Source organism: Gorilla gorilla, chromosome 11 (assembly GCF_029281585.2).
Source record: "Gorilla gorilla gorilla isolate KB3781 chromosome 11, NHGRI_mGorGor1-v2.1_pri, whole genome shotgun sequence".
NCBI lineage: Eukaryota > Metazoa > Chordata > Mammalia > Primates > Hominidae > Gorilla > Gorilla gorilla.
This window is the reverse complement of record NC_073235.2, coordinates 104,861,165-104,883,958: the sequence shown is the minus strand read 5'-3', so window position 1 is coordinate 104,883,958 and position 22,794 is coordinate 104,861,165. Positions and strand designations below refer to the sequence as shown.

The window sequence follows — 22,794 nt, the reverse complement described above, 5'->3', positions numbered from 1 at the left end:
CATACAAAATTAGCTGGGCGTGGTGGTGCATGCTTGTAATCCCAGCTACTCGGGAGGCTGAGGCAGGAGAATTGCTTGATCCTGGGAGGCAGAGGTTTCGGTGAGCCAAGATCAAGCCATTGCACTCCAGCCTGGGCAACAAGAGTGAAACTCCGTCTCAAAAAAACAAAACAAAACAAAACAAAAAAAAAAACTTCAAAAAACTTCCTAAAGCATTCTCATCAAAGCATGAATTATATGCATCCAATATAATTTTTTTTTTTTGAGACGGAGTTGCGCTCTTATTGCCCAGGCTGGAGTGCAATGGCACGATCTCAGCTCACCACAACCTCCGCCTCCCGGGTTCACGCAATGCTCCCGCCTCAGCCTCCCAAGTAGCTGAGATTACAGGCGCACACCACCACGCCCAGCTAATTTTTCTATTTTTTTAGTAGAGACGGGGTTTCACCATGTTGGTTAGGCTGGTCTCAAACTCCTGACTTTGTGATCCGCCGGCCTCGGCCTCCCAAAGTGCTGGGATTACAGGCATGAGCCACCATGCCCGGCAACCAACATAATTTTATACCCTAGCATTTTGAAAGATTATGGGAAAGGAAACTAATAACTTTGAACCGTATGTCTACTTTTTTAGGAGATAAAATTCACCATATATCATATTAATTTTACATGTATCTTAATATTTGCCCTTTTAAAGTGTACAATTCACTTTTTAGTGGTGCATTTTCACAAAAATGTGCAGCCATCACTAGTTCCCGAACGTTTGTATGTCTTTTATACTCAGAAATGATCAATGTTAATTCCAATAATTACGAACTAATCAAGGTCAACATATTCGAGCTTAACTAGTTATTTCTTTAGTACTAGGTTACATAAACCACAATTTAATCATTTTGAACAGTAACTTGCAGATAAATAGCACTGCAAACTCCAACGGAATACTCAAAGACATTTTCATGGAGGAGGACACTTTTCATTAATAGAAATCAGCAATTCATCGAGACACGGTTGAGTATTTTAGGACCCAGGTCTAGAAATCCGACCATTGATAAGCCAATTCCTTCCTACCATGGGAGACAACCAGTGCACTGTGCAGAGCTGCTCCTCTTCACATCCGGTACAGGACAGTATACTACAGCAATTAACGGTGAAATTCATCGATAGACACTTACAGACCACATTGGCTAAGAGAATTTGGAGCTATGCAGAACTCTACATGGTAATTTAGATAAGATTCCAAAAAGCTGGAGAAAAGTAAAACTGACATGTTTCGTAGCTCTAAAGGGGACTAAGGAGCTTACTTACAAGTTCCTTAAAACACTAATACTGCAATTGCAGATAACTCCAACTAAGGTAAAAACAAGCAAAACTGCCTTTTCGGTTTTAATGATTTTATTAGTTTTCTTAAAAATAACATTTGATGTATCAAATGCAAACTGCGTATTTTCAAATGTCAGAAGTGAAACATGGAGAACTCTGCACCCATCCAGACTTTCTTGCATCCACACCACAAATGGTTTTTTGGTTCTTAGCTAAAATTGCATTGCATTTATTTTTACCTAGAGTTTTTGCTTTCTACCAACATATATATATGTAGAATACACATAAAAACTTTATTTTTCATTGCTATATTCACAGACCTCAGAAGAGTTGCACCGCACAAGAAAAGGCACTCAATCTCACTCATTCTTCCTAACATCTCAACAGCATCTTGCGATACGAGTGTCTTACCATTCAACCATTTCAGTGCTGACGAACTTGTCAAACTTTCCCCACGAAAACAACCAAATCTCAAACTGACATCACCAGCCCAGATGTTTTCCCCTAAGCTTCAAATTTGAAATACTGAACTGCCCGATCTACACAACTGCATTATCAGGTCTAATAGACAACGCAAGCTTCGCACAGCCCAAACCGGAAATCTTTAGTCCTTCCCCCACAAGAAACTTTCTTAACATCTTATTTAAACCAAAACACCACATTCGATCTATTAGCCAGTCCTTTCTGTTCCACCTTCACAATTTCTATCGATATTTGTTTCTCTCCATACCAGGCAATTTCATCTTGTCCAAACGAATGCAAAAGTATTCTTGCTGCCGTTCTTATCTCCTCGAGTCTAATCTCCACACAGCAGAGTAACCGTATTAAGACAAATTACCAGGTCATTCCTCTGCTTAAATCCTTTCGATTGGCCGAGCACGGTGGCTCACGCCTGTAATCCCAGCACTTTGGGAGGCCGAGGCAGGTGGATCGCTTGAGGTCAGGAGTTCAAGACCAGCCTGGCCAACATGGTGAAACCCCGTCTCTACTAAAAAGCAAGCAAACAAACAAAAACAACTAGCCAGGCGTGGTGGTGGATGGAGGCCTGTAATCCCAGCTACTCGGGAGGCCAAGGCAGGAGAATCGCTTGAACCCGGGAGACGGAGGTTGCAGTGAGCCAAGATTGCGCCACTGCACTCCAGCATGGGCAACAAGAGCGAAACCCCATCTCAAAAAAAAAAAAAAAATCTTTCGATCATTCCTCAAAACATCTAGAATAAAGTCCGAATTCCCTATAATCTGTTAAATTCTAACACGCCTCCTGCCCACCTCTTCAACGGGAGGAAATAAAATCCTCTAATGCAGAACGGGTCTCCCCAAACGGCGGGGCCACGTGTTACACGTAACATGGCTCTCAAGTGTAAAGGCCTTCTCCCTCCTCCCAGAGCCCGGGCTATAACAGGCACCCACGCTACTCTGAGTAGTTCCGTGCTTAAGTCTTTCCCTCTCCTCGTCTGTCCAGCATCCGCCTTCCCCCTTTAACGGCTAGCTCTCCCACCTACCTTAAAGATGGCGTAGCCCACAGACGTTTCAAACAGCACCAACATGGTGAGGCCGGGTCAGGGCGCCGCACGGCCCGCCAGAAGCTGTGGAGTCAATTCAAAAACACCGACTACGCGCCCTCAAAAGGCCTCCTAGGCCGCGGCGGGCAAAGCACAAATGCGCTCGCCGTCCCGCAAAGAATCAGAACACGCTGCCTAAGCCCTCCACGCTGTACTGGACCTCGGACGCACGAACGCGCTTCTCCTTCTCTGAGGATTCTGGGATAGCGACGTCACTTCCGACAGAAGACTGCCGCAGAGATTGCCGTCACTTCCAGAATGTTCCCGCCACAGCGGGCTGGGGCGGGCCGAGAAAGTTTGTATCGCGGGATCTAGGGCCTGAACGGAGCCTTTGCGCCTTTTTTTCTTTTTTCTTTCTTTTTTTTTTTTTTTGAGACGGAGTCTTGCTCTGTAACCCAGGCTGGAGTGCAGTGGTGTGATCTCGGCTTACTGCAAACTCCGCCTCCCGGGTTCAAGAAATTCTCCTAGCCGGGCGCAGTGGCTCACGCCTGTACTCCCAGCACTTTGGGAGGCCGAGGAGGGCGGATCACAAGGTCAGGAGATCGATCGAGACCATCCTGGCTAACACGGTGAAACTCCGTCTCTACTAAAAATACAAAAAATTAGCCGGGTGTGGTTGCAGGCGCCTGTAGTCCCAGCTACTCGGGAGGCTGAGGCAGGAGAATGGCCTGAACCCAGGGGGCGGAGCTTGCAGTGAGCCAAGATCCTGCCACTGCACTCCAGCCTGGGCGACAGAGCGAGACTCCGTCTCAAAAAAAAAGAGAAATTCTCCTGCCTCAGCCTTCCCAGTAGCTGGGACTAGAGGCACACACCACCATGCCCAGCTAATTTTTGTATTTTTAGTAGAGATGGGGTTTCAGCATGTTGGCCAGGATAGTCTCGATCTCTTGACTTTGTAATACGCCCGCCTCGGCCTCCCAAAGTGCTGGGATTTCAGGCGTGACCCACTAGGCCCGGCCTTTTTTTTTTTTTTTTTTTTTTTTTGAGACAGTCTGGCTGTTGCCCAAGCTGGAGTGCAGTGGCACTATCACGGCTCACTGCAACCTCCAACTCCCAGGCTCCAGCGATCCTCCCACTTCAGCCTCCGGAGCAGCTGGGACTACAGGCCTGTGCCACCACACCCAGCTAATTTTTTGTAGAGACAGGGTTTCACGATGTTGCCCAGGCTGGTCTCGGACTCCTGACCTCAAGGGATCCTCCCACCTCAGCCTCCCAAAGTGCTGGGATTACAGGCGTGAGCCACCGCGCCCCGCCACCGCTAGAGATTTAAAGGGGAAAAACTTCACGATATTATTTTGTTAACCCTCTATGAATTATGTGTTCACTTTGAGAGAAACGAGGAGCTGTCTCGGTGCCAGTCTGCCTCAGGCATCTAGAATTTGAAATGCCAGCTAGTGCCGTTAGACTTTATCCCCTTTCAAGACCTGCCTTGAGGCGAAGGCCTCAGAATGACACCATTACTGTCACTATATTTGTGAGCATTCCTGGCCGTTCTCTTCTGTCTGGCCAAATGAATTATTAGCACAGTTTTCTCTCAATAAGCCTCTCCTATTTTTGCTGCATTTGTTAAAATGACCCCAGGGTATGAATTTAGAATGTCCTTTTTTTTTTCTTTTTCTTCTTAGTTTTTTTTGAGACAGAGTTTCACTCTTGTTGCCGAGGCTGGAGTGCAGTGGTATGATCTCTGCTTACTGCAACCTCTGCCTCCCAGGTTCAAGCAATTCTCCTGCCTCAGCCTCCCGAGTAGCTGGGATTACAGGCATGTACCACCACGCCTGGCTAATTTTGTATTTTTAGTAGAGATGGGGTTCCTCCATGCTGGTCAGGCTTGTCTCGAATTCCCGACCTCAGGTGATCCACCCACCTCGGCTTCCCAAAGTGCTGGGATTACAGGCATGAGCCACTGTGCGGGGCTGAATTTAGACTGTCTTCTTGGTTTAGTGTTACTTGCTTTTCTAGAAGCCTTTCAGTCTCAGGGACTGGGATTAAATACCCCAGTTGTTTCACAAGTCTGTCTTCCAACAGGGGTAAAATTTCCTTACTCACTTCCCAGGCCCTATATGCAGATTGTTCCTAATCATTAAATTGCAACCTGCTGGGAGAATTGCTTGAACCCAGGAGGCAGAGGGTGCGGTGAGCCAAGGTGGCACTACTGCACTCCAGCCTAGGCGACACAGCGAGACTTCATCAAAAAAAAAAAAAAAAATTGCAACCTGCTCAAGATTGTGGAACATTAAATAGGTAGCAACTCTGCAACCTGAGATTAAGAGGAAAGAAAATCCTGGGTTGAATAACAGAAAGTCACAGGACAGAGGAATCTAGGGTGAATTCTTTTTTTTTTTTTTTTTTTTGAAACGGAGTCTCAGTCTGTCGCCAGGGCTGGAGCGCAGTGTTGCGATCTCAGTCACGATCTCAGCTCACTGAAGCCTCTGCCTCTTGGGCTCAAGTGATTCTCCTGCCTCAGCCTCCCCAGTAGCTGGGATTACAGACACGCGCCACCATGCCCAACTAGTTTTTGTATTTTTAGTAGAGACGGGGTTTCCCCATGTTGGCCAGGCTGGTCTTGAACTCCTGACCTCAGGTGATCCGCCTGCCTCAGCCCCCCGAAGTGCTGGGATTACAGGCATGAGCTACCACGCCCGGCCTAGGGTGAATTCAAGAGCATAATTGGCCAAGTGCATGGTTCACGCCTGCTATGATCTCGCCATTGCACTCCAGCCTGGGCTACTAAGCAAGACCCTGTCTCAAAAAAGAAAAAAAGCATGGTTGATTATAGTTACAGCTGTAATCCAGTATGGTCAGGGAGACAAGAGAGACGAAAATTACCTGATTGGGAGAGGGGTATGTGTGGGTGGATGAGATGTTAGAAACACCATGTCTGTTTATAGTGTTATTTAACTGCACAGTATTTTTCTGTCTAGTCTCCTTAGCAGAAGTGACATCTGCTAGAGAATTGAGTCTACTTTACACATATTTGTGTCTGTATAGGATGTTATGTTGTGCTACTCATGAAATAGAATCTAATTAATTCTTAAAAATTTAATGAATGAATGTCTGCAGGAAGTAAAAATTCTTTTCTTTACGTGTAAAGCCTTAAATCCTATTCCCAAAATGAAATGAAACCACTTATTCAGTGAGAAATCTCTTTGCCATGGTATGTCCTAGAATTTGTCCTTGCACGTTACTATTTACATAGTCACCTCCATATGATGCTTTAATCAGGAGTTCAGAGCTGACTCTGATTTTGGGTTTGTAACTTGGCCAAATAAAGTAATTGGAGATTTTCTTTCTTTCTTTTTTTTTTTTTTTTTTTGAGATGCAGTCTTGCTCTGTTGCCCACGCTGGAGTGTAGTGGCACGATCTTGGCTCACTGCAACCTCTGACTCTTGGGTTCAAGCAATTTTCTGCCTCTGCCTCCCAGGTAGCTGGGATTATAGTCCCCTGCCACCACACCCTGCTAATTTTTGTATTTTTAGTAGAGATGGGGTTTCACCATGTTGGTCAGGCTGGTCTTGAACTCCTGACCTCATGATCCACCCACCTCGGCCTCCCAAAGTGCTGGGATTACAGGCATGAGCCACTGCGCCTGGCCAGTAATTGGAGATTTTCTCTTGCAAGGGAGAAGTAAGAGTCTTAGTACTTTGTTAAAGTACTGAGTGAAGGGGAGATAGCACAAAGAAATATAAGAAGGAGAATACAGGAGAGTACAGATGATAGAAGGGCTTACAATTTTTTTTTTTTTTTTTTTGAGACAGAGTTTCGCTCTTGTTGCCCAGGCTGGAGTGCAATGGCATGATCTCAGCTCACCGCAACCCCTACTTCCCGGGTTCAAGCAATTCTTCTGCCTTAGCCTTCCGAGTAGCTGGGATTACAGGTATGTGCCACCACGCCCGGCTAATTTTGTATTTTTAGTAGAGACAGGGTTTCTCCATGTTGGTCAGGCTGGTCTCGAACTCCCAGCCTCAGATGATCTGCCCGCCTTGGCCTCCCAAAGTGCTAGGATTATAGGTGTGAACAACTGCGCCCGGCCAGGGCTTACAATTTTACTGGTGGCTAACATGGTGAAATAACAAGGATGAGAAACATGATTCGTCTGTCCTCTCTGTACACCCCAACTCCACCCCTGTTCCAACTAGAATATAAACTCTATAAAAGTTAGTTGCAAAATCTGCAAGTACTAGGCTAGTATCTGGCACATGGTAGAGATTCCATAAACATGACTAGTAACTAAGTAAATGAATGGATGAATGGAATGAGTGAATGGTGGGATAATTTCAAGGTGCTAGTAGAGCCTCCAGGGACTTTTTGGAACCTAATGAGATTAGCCAAAGACACCATTTTGGTCAGACACCTTCCATGTGCCTGGTAACAAGAAGGGGATGTTCTGGGTGGTGAACATCTTTTATGTATTCAACAAATATTTGAGTGTCTACTCTGTGCCAGGCATTCTTTTTTTTTTTTTTTTTTTTTTTTTTTGAGATGGAGTCTCACTCTGTTGCCCAGGCTGGAGTGCAATGGTAGGATCTCAGCACTCACTGCAACCTCCGCCTCCCGGGTTCAGGAATTCTCCTGCCTTAGCCTCCTGAGTAGCTGGGACTATACAGGTGCGCACTTCCACACCCGGCTAATTTTTGCATTTTTAGTAGAGACGGGGTTTCACCATGTTGGTCAGGCTGGTCTCGAACTCCTGACCTTGTGATCCACACACCTCGGCCTCCCAAAGTGCTGGATTACAGGCGTGAGCCACTGCACCCAGCCTGTGCCAGGTATTCTTTTTTTTTTTTTTTTTTTGAGATGGAGTTTCGCTCTTGTTGCCCAGGCTGGAGTGCAATGGCGCGATCTCCGGCTCACCGCAACCTCTGCCTCCTGGGTTCAATCAATTCTCCTGCGTCAGCCTCCTGAGAGCTGGGATTACAGGCCGCCACACCGAGCTAATTTTTTATTTTTAGTAGAGACAGGGTTTCTCCATGTTGATCAGGGTGGTCTCAAACTCCCTACTTCAGGTGATCCGCCCACCTCAGCCTCCCAAAATGCTGGGATTACAGGGATTACCACGCCCGCCTGTGCCAGGCATTCTTACAGGCACTAGAGACACAGCAGTGAAAGAAACATGTAAAAATCTCTCTACTTATTACTCTTGTTTTCCTTCTCAGAGAAGTTAGGTAATGCAAAATCATACAATCTTCCTCATAGTTTCCTTTAGGAGTACCCAGAAGATGGACATGGAAATTGTTTCTATCACACAATCACTGACCTGCCACGTACAGTGCTGTATTTTCTTTTTTTTTCTTTTTAGACGGGCTGGGGTGCAATGGTGTGATCTTGGCTCACTGGAACTTCCACCTCCCGGATTCAGGCAATTCTCCCGCCTCAGCCTCCAGAGTAGCTGGGATTACAGACACACACCATTATGCTTGGCTGATTTTTGTGTTTTTGTAGAGACAGGGTTTCACCATGTTGGCCAGGCTAGTTTTGAACTCCTGACCTCAGGTGATCCGCCCGCCTCAGCCTCCCAAAGTGCTGGGATTACAGGCAGGAGCCACCATGCCTGGCCTACAGTGCTGTATTTTCTTGCTCTGGTGTCTGCTGGTATTGCAGACCTCTACTCTGTTGACTGCTTCCACTTTGTTGAAAGCAGGTGCTGCCCACACCATTGTCCACCTTCTCTATATCGCTACCTTCATGGGTTGATGTCCCTTTCCAGCCAACAGGGGATCAACTTTTGTGCCTTCTAATTTGTTCTTTCAGAGTTGTTGGCCCCTTGTGTCACATGTTTTTCTTTTTGCCAGAGTCCTTTTTTTCCAGAGACCCTGGGTGCTTGGAGAAATCAGGCTACTAGGATAGTATGTTGGGAGATGGACAGAAATAGGCTCAAACCTCTGATCGTGTGTTCTAACAGCCAGCCTTTTTGTTCGGTCTGGCTTATGCAACTAGATGCATGATGGTTTTTTCTTATGATGCTATTGTCTTTCTGGGCAGTCCAGCATTTTCCGAGGACTTCTTGCCATAAAATCAGTACTAGTATGAACCTTAATGTCTTTCCCTCACTTTACCCTGTGGGCCCCATGCAAATCAAGGGTATCTGTTTCAATTGAGTTTCGATTTCAGTTTAGAAGTTTCCTGAAGCTGGGTGCAGTGGCTCATGCCTGTAATCCCAGCACTTTGGGAGGCCCAGGTGGGTGGATCACGAGGTCAGGAGTTCAAGACCAGCCTGGCCAAGATGGTGAAACCCCATCTCTATTAAAAATACAAAAATTAGCTGGGTGTGGCGGCAGGCGCCTGTAATCCCAGCTACTCAGGAGGTTGAGGCAGGAGAATCACTTGACCTGGGAGGCGGAGGTAGCAGTGAGCCGAAATTGCGCCACTGCACTGCAGCCTGGGAAACAGAGCAAGACTCTGTCTCCAGTAAATAAAAAAATAATAAAAATAAATTTTAAAAAAAGTTTCCTGAACATGGCCGGGTGCAGTGGCTCACGCCTGTAATCCCAACGCTTTGGCAGGCTGAGACGGGCGGATCACCTGAGGTGAGGAGTTCGAGACCAGCCTGACCAACATGGAGAAACCCTGTCTCTATTAAAAATACAAAAATTAGCCGGGAGTATGCCTGTAATCCCAGCCACTCGGGAGGCTGAGGCAGGAGAATTGCTTGAACCCAGGAGGCAGAGGTTGCAGTGAGCCAAGATCATGCCATTGATTACACTCAAGCCTGGGCAACAAGAGCGAAACCCCGTCTCAAAATAAATAAATAAATAAATAAATAAATAAATAAATGAAAAGTTTCCTGAACATTTCAGCACGCATGGGAAGATCATTTGAAGCAAGAAGTTTGAGACCAGCCTAGGCAACAAAGTGAGACCCCTGTCTCTACAAAAAAAAAAAAAAAAAAAAAAAAAAAAAAGCCAGGTGTGGTGGCTCAAACGCCTGTAATCCCAGCACTTTGGGAGGCCAAGGCGGGCAGATCACCTGAGGTCAGGACTTTGAAACCAGCCTTGACCAACATGGTGAAACCCCGTCTCTACTAAAAATACAAAAATTAGCTGGGCGTCTTGGCATCCGCCTATAATCCCAGCTACTAGGGATACTGAGGCAGGAGAATTGCTTGAACCCAGGAGGCGGAGGTTGCAGTGAGCTGAGATCTCACCATTGCACTCCAGCCTGGTCAACAACAGGGAAACTCCATCTCAAAAAAAATAAAATAAAATAAAAAAATTAGGTGGGCAAGGTGGCATGTGCCTGTAGTCCCAGCTATTTGGGAGGCTGACCAGGGAGGTCGAGGCTGCAATGAGCTATGATCACCCCACTGCACTCCAGGCTGAGTGAAAGAGCAAGACCCTGTTTCCTGAACGTTTGAACATAAAAATGTGGAGGCTAGTCTACCCAGAAAACATAGAGGCTGTCTGGTGAGTTGTGTGGTAAAGCAGCTCAAGAAAGTCTCATTTCTGCCTGACCAGCTAAAATATAGTGATACCCATTCATCGGTGTCTTGTGAGCCTGCACAAAATGAGCCATTTCCTCTGAACTAATCAATCTGGGTTAATGATAAAAATTTAGTTTCTTGGCTTGTAAAGCTAAGGTCCAGACCCTCGACCGTATCATGGTATGGTCCTGAGCAGACTAATAATTAGCCTCTATTTTTGACATCACCATCTCTGCTCCAACTTCAAGATTACTTGCTCTTAGGGAACTTATAATTTTTTGAAAAACAAAATCTATGCATATTAAACAATTATAAGAAACTAGGCCCAATGTGATGGCTCATGCCCGTAATCTCAGCACTTTGGGAGGCTGAGGCAGGCAGATCACTTGAGGCTAGGAGTTTGAGACCAGCCTGGGCACCATGGTGAAACCCTGTCTCTACTAAAAATACAAAAATTAGCCAGGTATGGTGGCACTTGCCTGTAATCCCAGCTATTTGGCAGGCTGAGGCACAAGAATTGCTTGAATCCATGAGGCAGAGGTTGCAGTGAGCCGAGATCACACCACTGCACTCCAGCCTGGGTGACAGAGCAAGGCTCTGTCTCAAAAAAAAAAAAAAAAAAGAAAGGGCCAGGCACGGTGGCTCAAGCCTGTAATCCCAGCAGTCTGGGAGGCCAAGGTGGGTGGATCACCTGAGATCAGGGGTTCGAGACCAGCCTGGGCAACATGGTGAAACCCTGTCTCTACTAAAAATACAAAAATTAGCCGGGCCTGGTGGTGCATGCCGTAATCCCAGCTATTTGGGAGGCTGAGGCAGGAGAATCGCTTGAACCTGGGAGGTGGAGGTTGCAGTGAGCCGAGATCGTACCATTGTACCCCAGCCTGGGCAACCAGAGTGAAACTCCGTCTCCAAAAAAAAAGAAATGTAGAACAAAATAGACACTGCATACTTCCACCAAGGGTAAGCATACACGGTCTACACTTGGGAAACACACATACACCCCACTTTGCACCCTGAGAAAACAGAAACAAAAGAAGGCTCTAGTTTTAATATCTCAAATTAAATAAAACCTTGGGCTTTCCTGTAAATTACTGATTCCTAGATAAAAACAACTGTTTTTATAAAGCGAATAACTGAAGATATGGGAGGGGCTTTATAGATAAAATAATCACATGAGAAAATTGCTATTTTTCCTTTATTAACTGACTAGCTGTTAACTTGGTAACCTTGGTTACTTTGTGGGTAGTTTCCTTTAAATACATATTTTGTTTATTCATTTTTTTTTTTTTTTGGGACGGAGTCTCGCTCTGTCGCCCAGGCTGGAGTGCAGTGGTGCGATCTCGGCTCACTGCAAACTCCGCCTCCCAGGTTCGTGCTATTCTCCTGCCTCAGCCTCCTGAGTAGCTGGGACCACAGGTGCCAGCCACCACGCCTGGCTAATTTTTTGTGTTTTTAGTAGAGATGGGGCTTCACCATGTTAGCCAGGATGGTCTCGATCTCCTGACCTCGTGATCCACCCGCCTTGGCCCCCCAAAGTGCTAGGATTACAGGCGTGAGTCACCGCGCCCGGCCTCATTTTTGTTTTGTGGTGAGCAAGCTCTTTAAAATACTGACCACCTTCCTCAAATTTGACACAAATTGAAACCCAAATATCAGCTTACATTAAAAAATTAACAAATAAACAAAAACAAAGAACAGATTCAGAACAAAAAACACAGTAGGTCCTCTTCAAAAGCTTCTGATGTTAAATTTATCATATATAGATTTTACATTGCTTAATCTGAAATGTTTAAATAAAAAACGTGAAATCAGGAAAAAGAGCAAGATGTAAGTATTAAAATGATTTGGCACATTTGAAAAAGAATCATATTGCACTTCTAGAATAAAACATATAACATTGAAATAAAAACTTGACAGATTTGCTAGAAAACAAGTTAAAACATGGACAAAAAAGAGAATTAGTACTCTGCAGATAAACATAAAGAAAGTACTTCAGCCAGGCACAGTGGCTCATACCTGCAATCCCATCACTTTGGGAGGCTGAGGCAGGAGGCTTGCTTGAGCTCAGTTCAAGACCAGCCTGGGCAACATAGTGAGACTCTGTCTTCACAAAAAATTTTAAAAATTAGCCGGTGTGGTGGTATGCACCTTAGTCCCAGCTACTTGGGAGGATCACTTAAACCTGGGACACGAATTCACAGATACAGGAAACAATTCAGAGGGAAAGTTCATACCTAAGTATGGTGTAGAATATCATAATCACAGAATGGTTATGTCAGAACCACAAGATATCAAAAAGAGAGAAATCTTAAATTCAGCCAGAGAGAAAAGTCAGATGACCTGCAACGTACAAAGTAAAACAATTAGACTAAGGGAGATCTTAACAGCAATAATAGTGTTTAGAGAATAGTGGAAGAATATCTTCAAAGTGTTAGAAAAAAGAGTAACTCAACTTAGAATTGTATATCCAGCAAAATGATTTGTTCATAAACAAACATAAAGACTTTCTTTATTTTGCGACAGAGTATTGTTCTGTTGCCCCAGGCTGAAGTGCAATGGCTTGATCTCGGTTCACTGCAATCTCTGCTTCCCAGGTTCAAGCAATTCTCCTGCCTCAGCCTCCTGAGTAGCTGGGTTTACAGGCACGTGCCACCATGCCTGGCTAATTTTTGTTTTTTGTTTTTTTTTGGAGATGGAGTCTCACTCTGTCGCCAGGCTGGAGTGCAGTGACACGATCTCAGCTGGGAGGTTAGGCTGCAGTGAGCAGTGATCAGGCCACTGCACTCCAGCCTGGGCAACAGAGTGAGACCCTGTTTCAAAAAAAAAGAAGTACTTCAAATGAGTCATAGACTCATGAAAAATACGAAAGAATACTTAAGAAACCTAAGAAAAAATAGGCCAGGTGCGGTGGCTCACGCCTGTAATCCCAGCACTTTGGGAGGCCGAGGCAGACGGATCACGAGGTCAGGAGATCGAGACCATCCTGGCTAACAGGGTGAAACCCCGTCTCTACTAAAAATACAAAAAAAATTAGCCGGGCGTGGTGGCAGGTGCCTGTAGTCCCAGCTACTCTGGAGGCTGAGGCAGGAGAATGGCGTAAAACCCAGGAGGCGGAGCTTGCAGTGAGCCGAGATCGTGCCACTGCACTCCAGCCTGGGCGACAGAGCGAGACTCCGTCTCAAAAATAAATAAATAAATAAATAAATAAAGAGACTAAGAGAAGAGGAGGTATCAGCAGTGAGCCGAGATTGCCCATTACACTCCAGCCTGGGCAACAAGAGCGAAACTCCGTCTGAAAAAAAATAAAGAATTAAAAAATTAAATAATTAATTAATCCTAAAGTTATGCCCCTAGGCTGGGCACTGTAGGTCATGCCTGTAATTCCAGCACTTTGGGAGGCCCATGTGGATGGATCGCTTGACCCCAGGAGTTTCAGACCAGCCTGAGCAACATAGCAAGACCCCATCTTTATTTTAAAAAAGAGTTGTGCCCCTAGATTAACTCATAATCTGATTGAATGAATATTGTACAATACAGTACATGATGACATAGGGAAAGACCCACACTCTAGCCTTGGCGACAGAGCAAGACTCTGTCTCAAAAGAAAAAAAAGGAATTTTTTTAAAAAAGAAAAGCTCAGGGGCCAGGTGCAGTGGCTCATGCCTGTAATCCCAGCACTTTGGGAGGCAGAGGAGGGCGGATCATAAGGTCAAGAGATCGAGACCATCCTGGCCAACATGGTAAAACCCTGTCTCTACTAAAAATACAAAAATAAGCTGGGCATGGTGGCATGCCCCTGTAATCCCAGCTACTTGGGAGGCTGAGGCTGGAGAATTGCTTGAACTTGGGATGTAGAGGTTGCAGTAAGCCAAGATCGCCCCACTGCACTCCAGCCTGGCGACAGAGTGAGACTCAGTCTCAAAAAAAAAAAAGAAAGAAAAGCTCAATGTCTACAAGTTAATTATATATTGTAAAAATGGTATCAATTATTGATATGAGTAATGAGTATATGTTAGTAATTGTATATATATATATATATATTTTTTTTTTTTTAAGAGACAAGGTTTTACTCTGTCACCCAAGCTATAGTGCAATGGCATGATCACAGCTCACTTGAACTCACTTCCGGTTTCAAGTGCTACTCTCACCTCAGCCTCTGGAGTAGCTGGAATTACAGGTCACATCAGCATGCCTGGCTAATTTTTATTTATTTATTTATTTAGTTTTGAGACGGAGTTTCACTCTTGTCACACAGGCTGGAGTGCAGTGGCATGATCTTGACCCACTGCAACCTCTGCCTCTCAGGTTCAAGCGATTCTCCTGCCTCAGCCTCCCGAGTAGCTGAGACTATAGGCACCTCCCATCATGCCTGGCTAATTTTTTGTATTTTTAGTAGAGGCAGAGTTTCGCCATGTTGGGCAGGATGGTTTCAAACTACTGACCTCAGGTGATCCACCTGCCTCAGCCTCCCAAAGTGCTGGGATTACAGGCATGAGCCACCACGTCTGGCAATTTTTAAATTTTTTATAGAGACAGGATGTTGCTATGTTGCTGATATGGTTTGGCTGTGTCCCCACCCAAATCTCATCTTGAATTCCCAAGTGCTGTGGGAGGGACTCAGTGGGAGGTAATTGAATCATGGGGGGCAGGTCTTTCTGGTGCTGTTCTCATGATAGTGAATAAGTCTTTTAAGGGGGAGTTTTTAAGGGGGAGTTTCCCTGCACAAGCTCTTTCTTTACTTGCTGGCATACATGTAAGACATGACTTGCTCCTCCTTGCCTTCTGCCTTGTTTGTGAGACCTCCCCAGCTATGTGGAACTGTAAGTCCATTAAACCTCTTTTTATTTATTTATTTATTTTTTATTATTTTCTAGGGTACATGTGCACAACATGCAGGTTTGTTACATATGTATACATGTGCCATGTTGGTGTGCTGCACCCATTAACTTGTCATTTACATTAGGTATATCTCCATCCTATCCCTCCCCCATCCCCCCACCCCAGGAGAGGCCCCAGTGTGTGATGTTCCCCACCCTGTATCCAAGTGTTCTCATTGTTCAATTCACACCTATGTGTGAGAACATGTGCGTTAAACCTCTTTTTCTTCCCGGTCTTGGGTTTGTCTTTATCAGCAGCATGAAAACGGGCTAATACAGTTGCCCAGGCTGGTTTGGAACTTTTGGTCTCAAGCGATCCTCTTGGCTTGGCCTCCCAAAATTCTAGGATTACAACTGTGAGCCACCAAGCCTGGCCTCACTGTATACTTTTCAGGTTGGATAGAAACACACTTATGTTCACAAGCAAGGACAGTGCGTTACTGGCAAAAGGTATCTGAGTTACTGGCAGCAAATTCATATGGGTCTGCAGCAACCTCAATTCTTGCCTCCTCAAAAGAAAGAATTCGACTGAAGGGTGTAAGGCAGAAAAAGAGACCACAGCAACTTTTAGAGAAGGAGTTGAAGTTTGTTTGTTTGTTTGTTTGTTTGTTTGTTTGAGACAGAGTCTCACTCTGTAGCCCAGGCTGGAGTGCAGTGGCCTGATCTCGGCTCACTGCAACTTGTATCTCCCGGGTTCAAGCAATTCTCCTGCTTCAGCCTCCTGAGTAGCTGGGATTACAGGTGTGCATCTCCACGCCCAGCTAATTTTTGTATTTTTAGTAAAGACATGGTTTCACCATGTTGGCCAGGCTGGTTGTGAACTCCTGACCTCATGATCCACCCACTTCGGACTCCCAAAGTGCTGGGATTATAGGCGTTATCCATTGTGCCTGGGCTGAAGTTTATTTAAAAAGGCTGTAGAACAGGAAAGTATGCTTGGAAGAGATCCAAGCAGGCATGTGAAGGTCAAGTGCTGCCTTTAGCTGTGATCCTAGGACTTTGTAGGCTGCCCCACTTCTGGTGTCTTGCACCCCTTTTCCATGATTCTTCCTTTAGGGTGGGCTGCATGCTGCCCTTTTTATGTTTGGGAAGCGAGCACATGCGCTGTGTTTAGGAAGTTGTATGCATCCCCATCTGAAGCTTTCTTCCCTTTTCCAGTGGAGTGTCCCAAAGGGCATACTCCACCATTTTGTCTCTTAATGCACATGCCAGGGAAGTTCCTTCTTTCTGGTGTCTGCATTCAATTAACACTTTAGTACAACAGGTGCAGACCATCAGGAAACGGCCTCTCCCTGGGACCTGCTGCTAATTTATCACTTTTAGAGAGGCAATGTGATAATTGTGAAGTCTGACATTTCTGGTGGGCTAGAAGAGAGCCCTCTCCTACCCTGCTCATGCCTGTCTAACCATCTGTAACAAGTGTAATAGATTCCTATTATTGCCATAACAAATTACCACAAATTTAATAGCTTAAAACAACACAAATTTATTACCTTACACTTCTAGATGTCATTAAGTGTGACATGGGACTCAATGAGCTAAAATAGATGTGTTAACAGGGCATCTAGAGTGGGGAGACTCTAGGACAGGCTCTATTTCCTCAGCTTTTCCAGCTTCTGGAATGTTATAGACTCCCTGAAATTCATATGTTGAAACCCTGATCCCCAATATGATCATATTTGGAGATAGGGTTTTTGGGAGACTATTTTGTTTAGATGAGGTCATGAGAGTAGAATTCCCAAGATGGGATTAATGCCTTTATAAGAAGAGGAAGAGATCACATGCTCTTCTCTACCATGTGAGGATACAGCAAGAAGGCGGTTGCTTGCAAGCCAAGGAGAAAGTCCTCACCAAGAACCAAATCTGTCAACACCTTGATCTTGGGTTTCCCAGCTGCTAGAACTGTGAGAAATAAACGTCTGTTGTTTAAACCGTCCAGTCTATGGTGTTTTGTTATGGCAGCCTGAACAGACTAAGAGAAGTTTCCTGCATTCCTTGGCTCATGGCCCTACTTCCTTTGTCACAGCGCCTTCTTGGACTCTGACTGCCTTGCCTTCTTTTCCTCTTTCTTTTTTTTTTTTTTTTGAGATGGAGTCTCACTCTGTCGCCACGCTGGAGTGCAATGGTGTGATCTCCGCTCACTGCAACCTCTGCCTCCTGGGTTCAATCAATTTTCCTGTCTCAGCCTCCCCAGTAGCTGGGACTACAGGTGTGCGCCACCACATCCAGTTAATTTTTTTTTTTTTTTTAAGTAGAGACGGGGTTTCACCATGTTGGCCAGGATGGTCTCAATCTCCTGACCTCGTGATCTGCCCACATTGCCCTCCCAAAGTGCTGGGATTACAGGCGTGAGCCATCGCGTCCAGCTTCTTCCTCCTTTTTTTTTTTTTTTGAGACGGAGTTTCGCTCTTGTTGCCCAGGCTGGAGTGCAATGGTGGTGATCTCGGCTCAGTGCAACCTCCGCCTCCCGGGTTCAAGCGATTCTCCTGCCTCAGCCTCCCGAGTAGCTGGGATTACAGGCATGCGTTACCACACCCAGCTAATTTTATATTTTTAGTGGAGACGGGGTTTCTCCATGTTGGCCAGGCTGGTTTCAAACTCCTGACCTCAGGTGATCTGCCCACTTCGGCCTCTCAAAGTGCTGGGATTACAGGCATGACCCACCACGCCTGGCTCTTCCTCCTTTTTATAAGAACCTGTGATAACATTTGGCCTACATAGAAAATTCAGCACTCCATGTCAAGATCCTTAATTTAATCCCATCTGCAAAGTCCACTTTGCCATATAAGGTAACATATTCATTGGTTCTGGGCATTAGGACATGGATATCTTTTGGGGGATATTATTCTACCTACCACAGATTACCACACCACAGATTCACCATAATTGTCAACAAATTGGTTGTTGTTTTTCTTGTTTATTTATTTATTTTTTTTTTGAGATGGAGTCTTGCTCTCTCCCCCAAGCGGGAGGGTAGTGATGTGAACTTGACTCACTGCAACCTCCGCCTCCCGGGTTCAAGCGATTCTCCTACCTCAGCCTCCTGAGTAGCTGGGATTATAGGCGCATGCCACCATGCCCGACTATTTTTTTGTATTTTTAGTAGAGACGGGATTTCGCTGTATTGGCCAGGCTGGTCTCGAATTCCTGACCTCAAGTGATCCGCTGGCCTCGGCCTCCCAAAGTGCTGAGATTACAGGCAGGAGCCACCGCGCCCGGCCCTGTTCTTTTTTAAAAGAAGAATAATAGTGTTATAGGAGTTATTAAAAAATTATTTTAGGCCGATAGAGAGGAAAAGGGGTCTTTAGGAATTTTTTGTCTCTTTTAAAGCAGCTCCAGAAATGTCTGTTTAGCAGAAAAGCTCTGGCTCTTAGAACCCGCCGGCAACCTTTAATATGCAAATGTAGGCCATTAAAACTGGGTCCACAGGGTAATTCCCACCTCTGTCCTCTTGCCCTTGCCCCCACATGTGCCTGGCAACATGGCCTCCCCCACATAGCCCCACATGTGTAAAACATCTTGGTGCCCTGCATTTGCATATTAAAAGGCTATGCTGGAAGGGTCAGTTTTTACTCGGGCTTTGTAAATAACATGCCTGGTCAAACCAATCCCCTAAGCCCTATGCAAATGAAACACCACCTCTTCCAGCCTCCTCACATAACTGGCTGTTTTTCGTGGCACTTGGGGTTTCCTCTCTCAGTTTTAAGAGTATTGGCTTGCAGTAAAATTCTATTGTAAAAAAGCCACACCTTAGCTATATATATCATTGAGACAGCAGGTGAGTGGTGGGCTGCAATGAACTTGATGTCAGTGGCTGAAAAGATGCTAAGCCATGTGATAGAGTGGCAGTACATTTCACAAAATTGTTGCCTGAGGTTACTTGAGCAGCAGGCCATGTGTCTACTGAGTCATCCATCCTGGAGGAAGGAAATAGAAGGTAGAAACTTAATAGTGATTATTTTTAGCAATGTTTGGCAAGATATTACATGAAAGAGATGAGATCAAGAAAGAATTCCTGGGCCGGGCGCAGTGGTTCAAGCCTGTAATCCCAGCACTTTGAGAGGCTGAGGTGGGTGGATCACGAGGTCAGGAGATCGAGACCATCCTGGCTAACACGGTGAAACCCGTCTCTACTAAAAATAAAAAAATTAGCCGGGTGTGGTGGCAGGTGCCTGCAGTTCCAGCTACTCAAGAAGCTGAGGCAGGAGAATGGCATGAACCCGGGGGCGGAGCTTGCAGTTAGGCGAGACTGCGCCACTGCACTCCAGCCTGGGCGACAGAGTGAGACGCCGTCTCAAAAAAAAAAAAAAAGAATTCCTGGGTTTGCAAGCAGAAATGAAAGGGAATAGAATAAAAAAGTTGGGGGCCTTGAAAGTAGGAAATGCTGACTGCTTCTAGCCCTAATAGTAAGAAATTAAGAAAAGTTTTATTTTTTCTCTTCCCCTTATTCCTTTCTCTCTTCTTTTTTCTCTTTCCCTTTCTGAACAATTTAGCTCCAAAGCCATTAGCTAGGGCCAAGCTGACTAAGTGTCAACATGGTGTCACCTGGAGAGGAATGTCAGAGCCTGACTAGTGTGAAGAGGGTGTCCTGTGAAGGGAAGGCCCACCCATGGTGTCAGAACTTGACAAGAGGGAGAACATCCATGTAGACAATTGCCTCGCACAGAATGTTGGAACTTGCGTGAAGTGAGGACATCCCCACGATGTGAACTCTGAGAGTCCACCAGTAGAGCTGACCCATTGTGAAAGGGCCTTCACAATACTTACCCAGTGGGATTTCAAAATTGCTGTGGTCCAGTGACCCATGTGCCCTCAATTCTTCCTTGTTCTGAATGAGGACTTTTTTTTCCCAGTTTTCCTGTCTATGTTGCATTATCACGGGTGTATATGGGCAGATGGTCTTTTTAGTTCATAGGTCACCAGATAATAGAAAGCCAGATAATAGAAAGCCATATCTGAGGGGGCCGGGCGTGGTGGCTCATGCTTGTAATCCCAGCACTTTGGGAGGCTGAGGCGGTCGGATCATGAGGTCAGGCGTTCGAGACCAAGCTGGTCACCATGGTCAACATGGTGAAACCCGTATCTACTAAAAATACCAAAATTAGCCAGTTGTGATGACAGGTGCCTGTGGTCCTATCTACTCGGGAGGCTGAGGCAGGAGAATCACTTGAACCCAGGAGGCAGAAGTTACAGTGAGCTGAGATCACACCACTGCACTCCAGCCTGGGCAACAGAGCAAGACTCTGCCAAAAAAAAAAAAAAGAAGAAGAAACAATATTTGGTAAGGAAAAGGGCAGACTGTGTCTCTCTTTTCCTTTCATTGGGTCGCAAGAAAGACTCACTTAGTTGTGACATTGTGTTTGGATTCTGGCCAATGAGAGAGGGTTGAAGTCAGGCCATTTCTAGGCCTTCCTCATGCTTTTTCTTTCTTCCTTTTTTTCTCATGCTTTCTTTTGACCTCTTGAATGCAAAGAGAATCAGTTCAAGACTCCGAGGACATCCTGCAACAGGGATTGGAAAATCATGGCCCATGCATCAAATTTAGCCCACCATCTGTTTTTTTGTTTGTTTGTTTGTTTTTGAGACAGAGTCTTGCTCTATCACCCAGGCTGGAGTGCAGTGGTGTGATCTTGGCTCACTGTAACCTCTGCCTCCCGGGTTCAAGCGAGTCTCCTGTCTCAGCCTCTGGAGTAGCTGGGACTACAGGTGCCTGCCACCACGTCCGGCTAATATTCTGGTTTTGTAAATAAAGTTTTACTGGAACACAATAATGCTCATTCAATTACATATTGTCTATGGCTGTGTTCATGCTTCAATAGCAGAATTGAATAGTTGTGACACAAAAGCCTAAAACATTTGCTATCTGTCCCTTTACAAAAAATGTTTGCAGATGCTTGCATGAGAAGATGGTGCCAGCACAAGTTGGTAGGAGACCAACTTGATTCCTTAAATCAGAATATTAAAGGATGCTTACTGGCCAGGCGTGGTGGCTCACGTCTGTAATCCCAGCACTTTGGGAGGCCGAGGCGGGCGGATCACGAGGTGAGGAGTTCGAGACCCACCTGGCCAACATGGTGAAACCCCGCCTCTACTAAAAATACAAAAAAATTAGCCGGGCGCGGTAGCGGGTGCCTGTAGTCCCAGCTACTTGGGAGGCTGAGGCAGGAGAATGGTGTGAACCCAGGAGGGTTAAAAAAAATAATAATAAATAAATAAATAAATAAATAAATAAATAAAAGATGCTTACTGAACACCCAAGTCAGACTATGGTGTGAATGACAAATAAAGCTTTACTTTGTGGAGACATTGTGATTTTTTGGTTATTTGTTAGTAGCTAGTTATCTTGTCCCTAAAACACTACTCTCCTCAGTACCTAGACCAGTGTGCCTGGCTAATGGCAGGAGCTAAACAATTATTTGTTAAGCGAATAAATGAATAGCAGAAATAATACAGCTGGGTGCAGTGGCTCAGGCCTGTAATCCCAGCACTTTGGTAGGCTGAGGTGGGTGGATCATAAGGTCAGGAGTTTGAGACCAGCCTGGCCAACATGGTGAAACCCCATCTCTGCACAGGATTCTATTCTAGGGATGTAGCATGATTTATCTGATTCCCATTAACAGGCATAATTATCTGATTGCCATTAATAGGCACATAATTGTATATAGTTTATTAGCTATCATCAATAATGCTAAAAAGAACATCCTTGAATATATATGTTTATAAATAATTGTGTATTACTGAATAATAAATTCTTAGAAGATAAATTGTCTTGTGTAAAATTTGTTTGTATGTATAAAATTTTGGCAGATGTTTTCAAGTTGCCCTTTAATACAATTGTACTGTTTACACTCCTACCATTCTGGATTGAGAGTGCCCATTTTTCAAAACTTGACGATTGTATTAGTTTGTTTTCATGCTGCCGATAAAGACATACCCGAGACTGGGCAATTTACAAAGAAAGAGGTTTAATGACGTATAGTTCCACATGGCTAGGGAGGCCTCACAATCATGGTGGAGGGCAAGGAGGAGGAAGCCACATCTTATGTGGATGGCGGCAGGCAAAGAGAGCTTGTGCAGGGAAAGTCCCCCTTATAATACCATAAGATCTCATGAGACTTACTATCATGAGAACAGCCCAGGCAAGACTCACCCCCATAATTTAGTCATCTCCCACCAGGTCCCTCCCACAACACGTGAGAATTATGGGAGCTACAAGATGAGATTTGGGTGGGGACACAGAGCCAAACCACGTCAACGATACTGGGCATTATTTATTCTTTTAATCTTTGCAAAACAGATATGTAAACATTGTATCTCATTTTAATTTGCAATTCTTAGAGATACTATTATTAGAGATGCTGACCTTCTTTTCTTGGGGATGAGTATTAGAATAAAAAATGTAAGAATCAGCTATCTTTTCACACTTGATTACACTTTTTTTAAGTTTTTTTTTTTTTTTTCCCAAGACAGAGTCCTGCTTTGTCACCCAGGCTAGAATGCGGTGGTGCGATCTTGGCTCACTGCAACCTCTACCTCCTAGGCTCAAGCAGTCCTGCAACCTCAGCCTCCCAAGCAGCTGGGACCACAGGCCTGTGCCACTATGCCTAGCTAATTTTTGCAT

The 22,794-nt window shown here is 45.1% G+C and overlaps 1 protein-coding gene across 3 annotated transcripts in view; it reads right to left on the bottom strand.

Moving 5' to 3' along the window:
* NOP58 (NOP58 ribonucleoprotein) overlaps nucleotides 1–3,549 on the bottom strand; it is a 38,407-nt gene extending 34,858 nt beyond the window's left edge. For 2 of the 3 annotated variants that reach the window (XM_055379414.2, XM_063695100.1), the window contains exon 1: nucleotides 2,820–3,084. In XM_055379414.2, coding sequence (XP_055235389.1) covers nucleotides 2,820–2,864 — 45 coding nt within the window. In that variant the 5' untranslated portion in view covers nucleotides 2,865–3,084. Of the gene's footprint in view, nucleotides 1–2,819 lie in introns of all 3 variants that reach the window. The other variant, XM_031008704.3, reaches the window with a different exon arrangement.
* Between the last annotated feature and the right edge of the window lie 19,245 nt (nucleotides 3,550–22,794).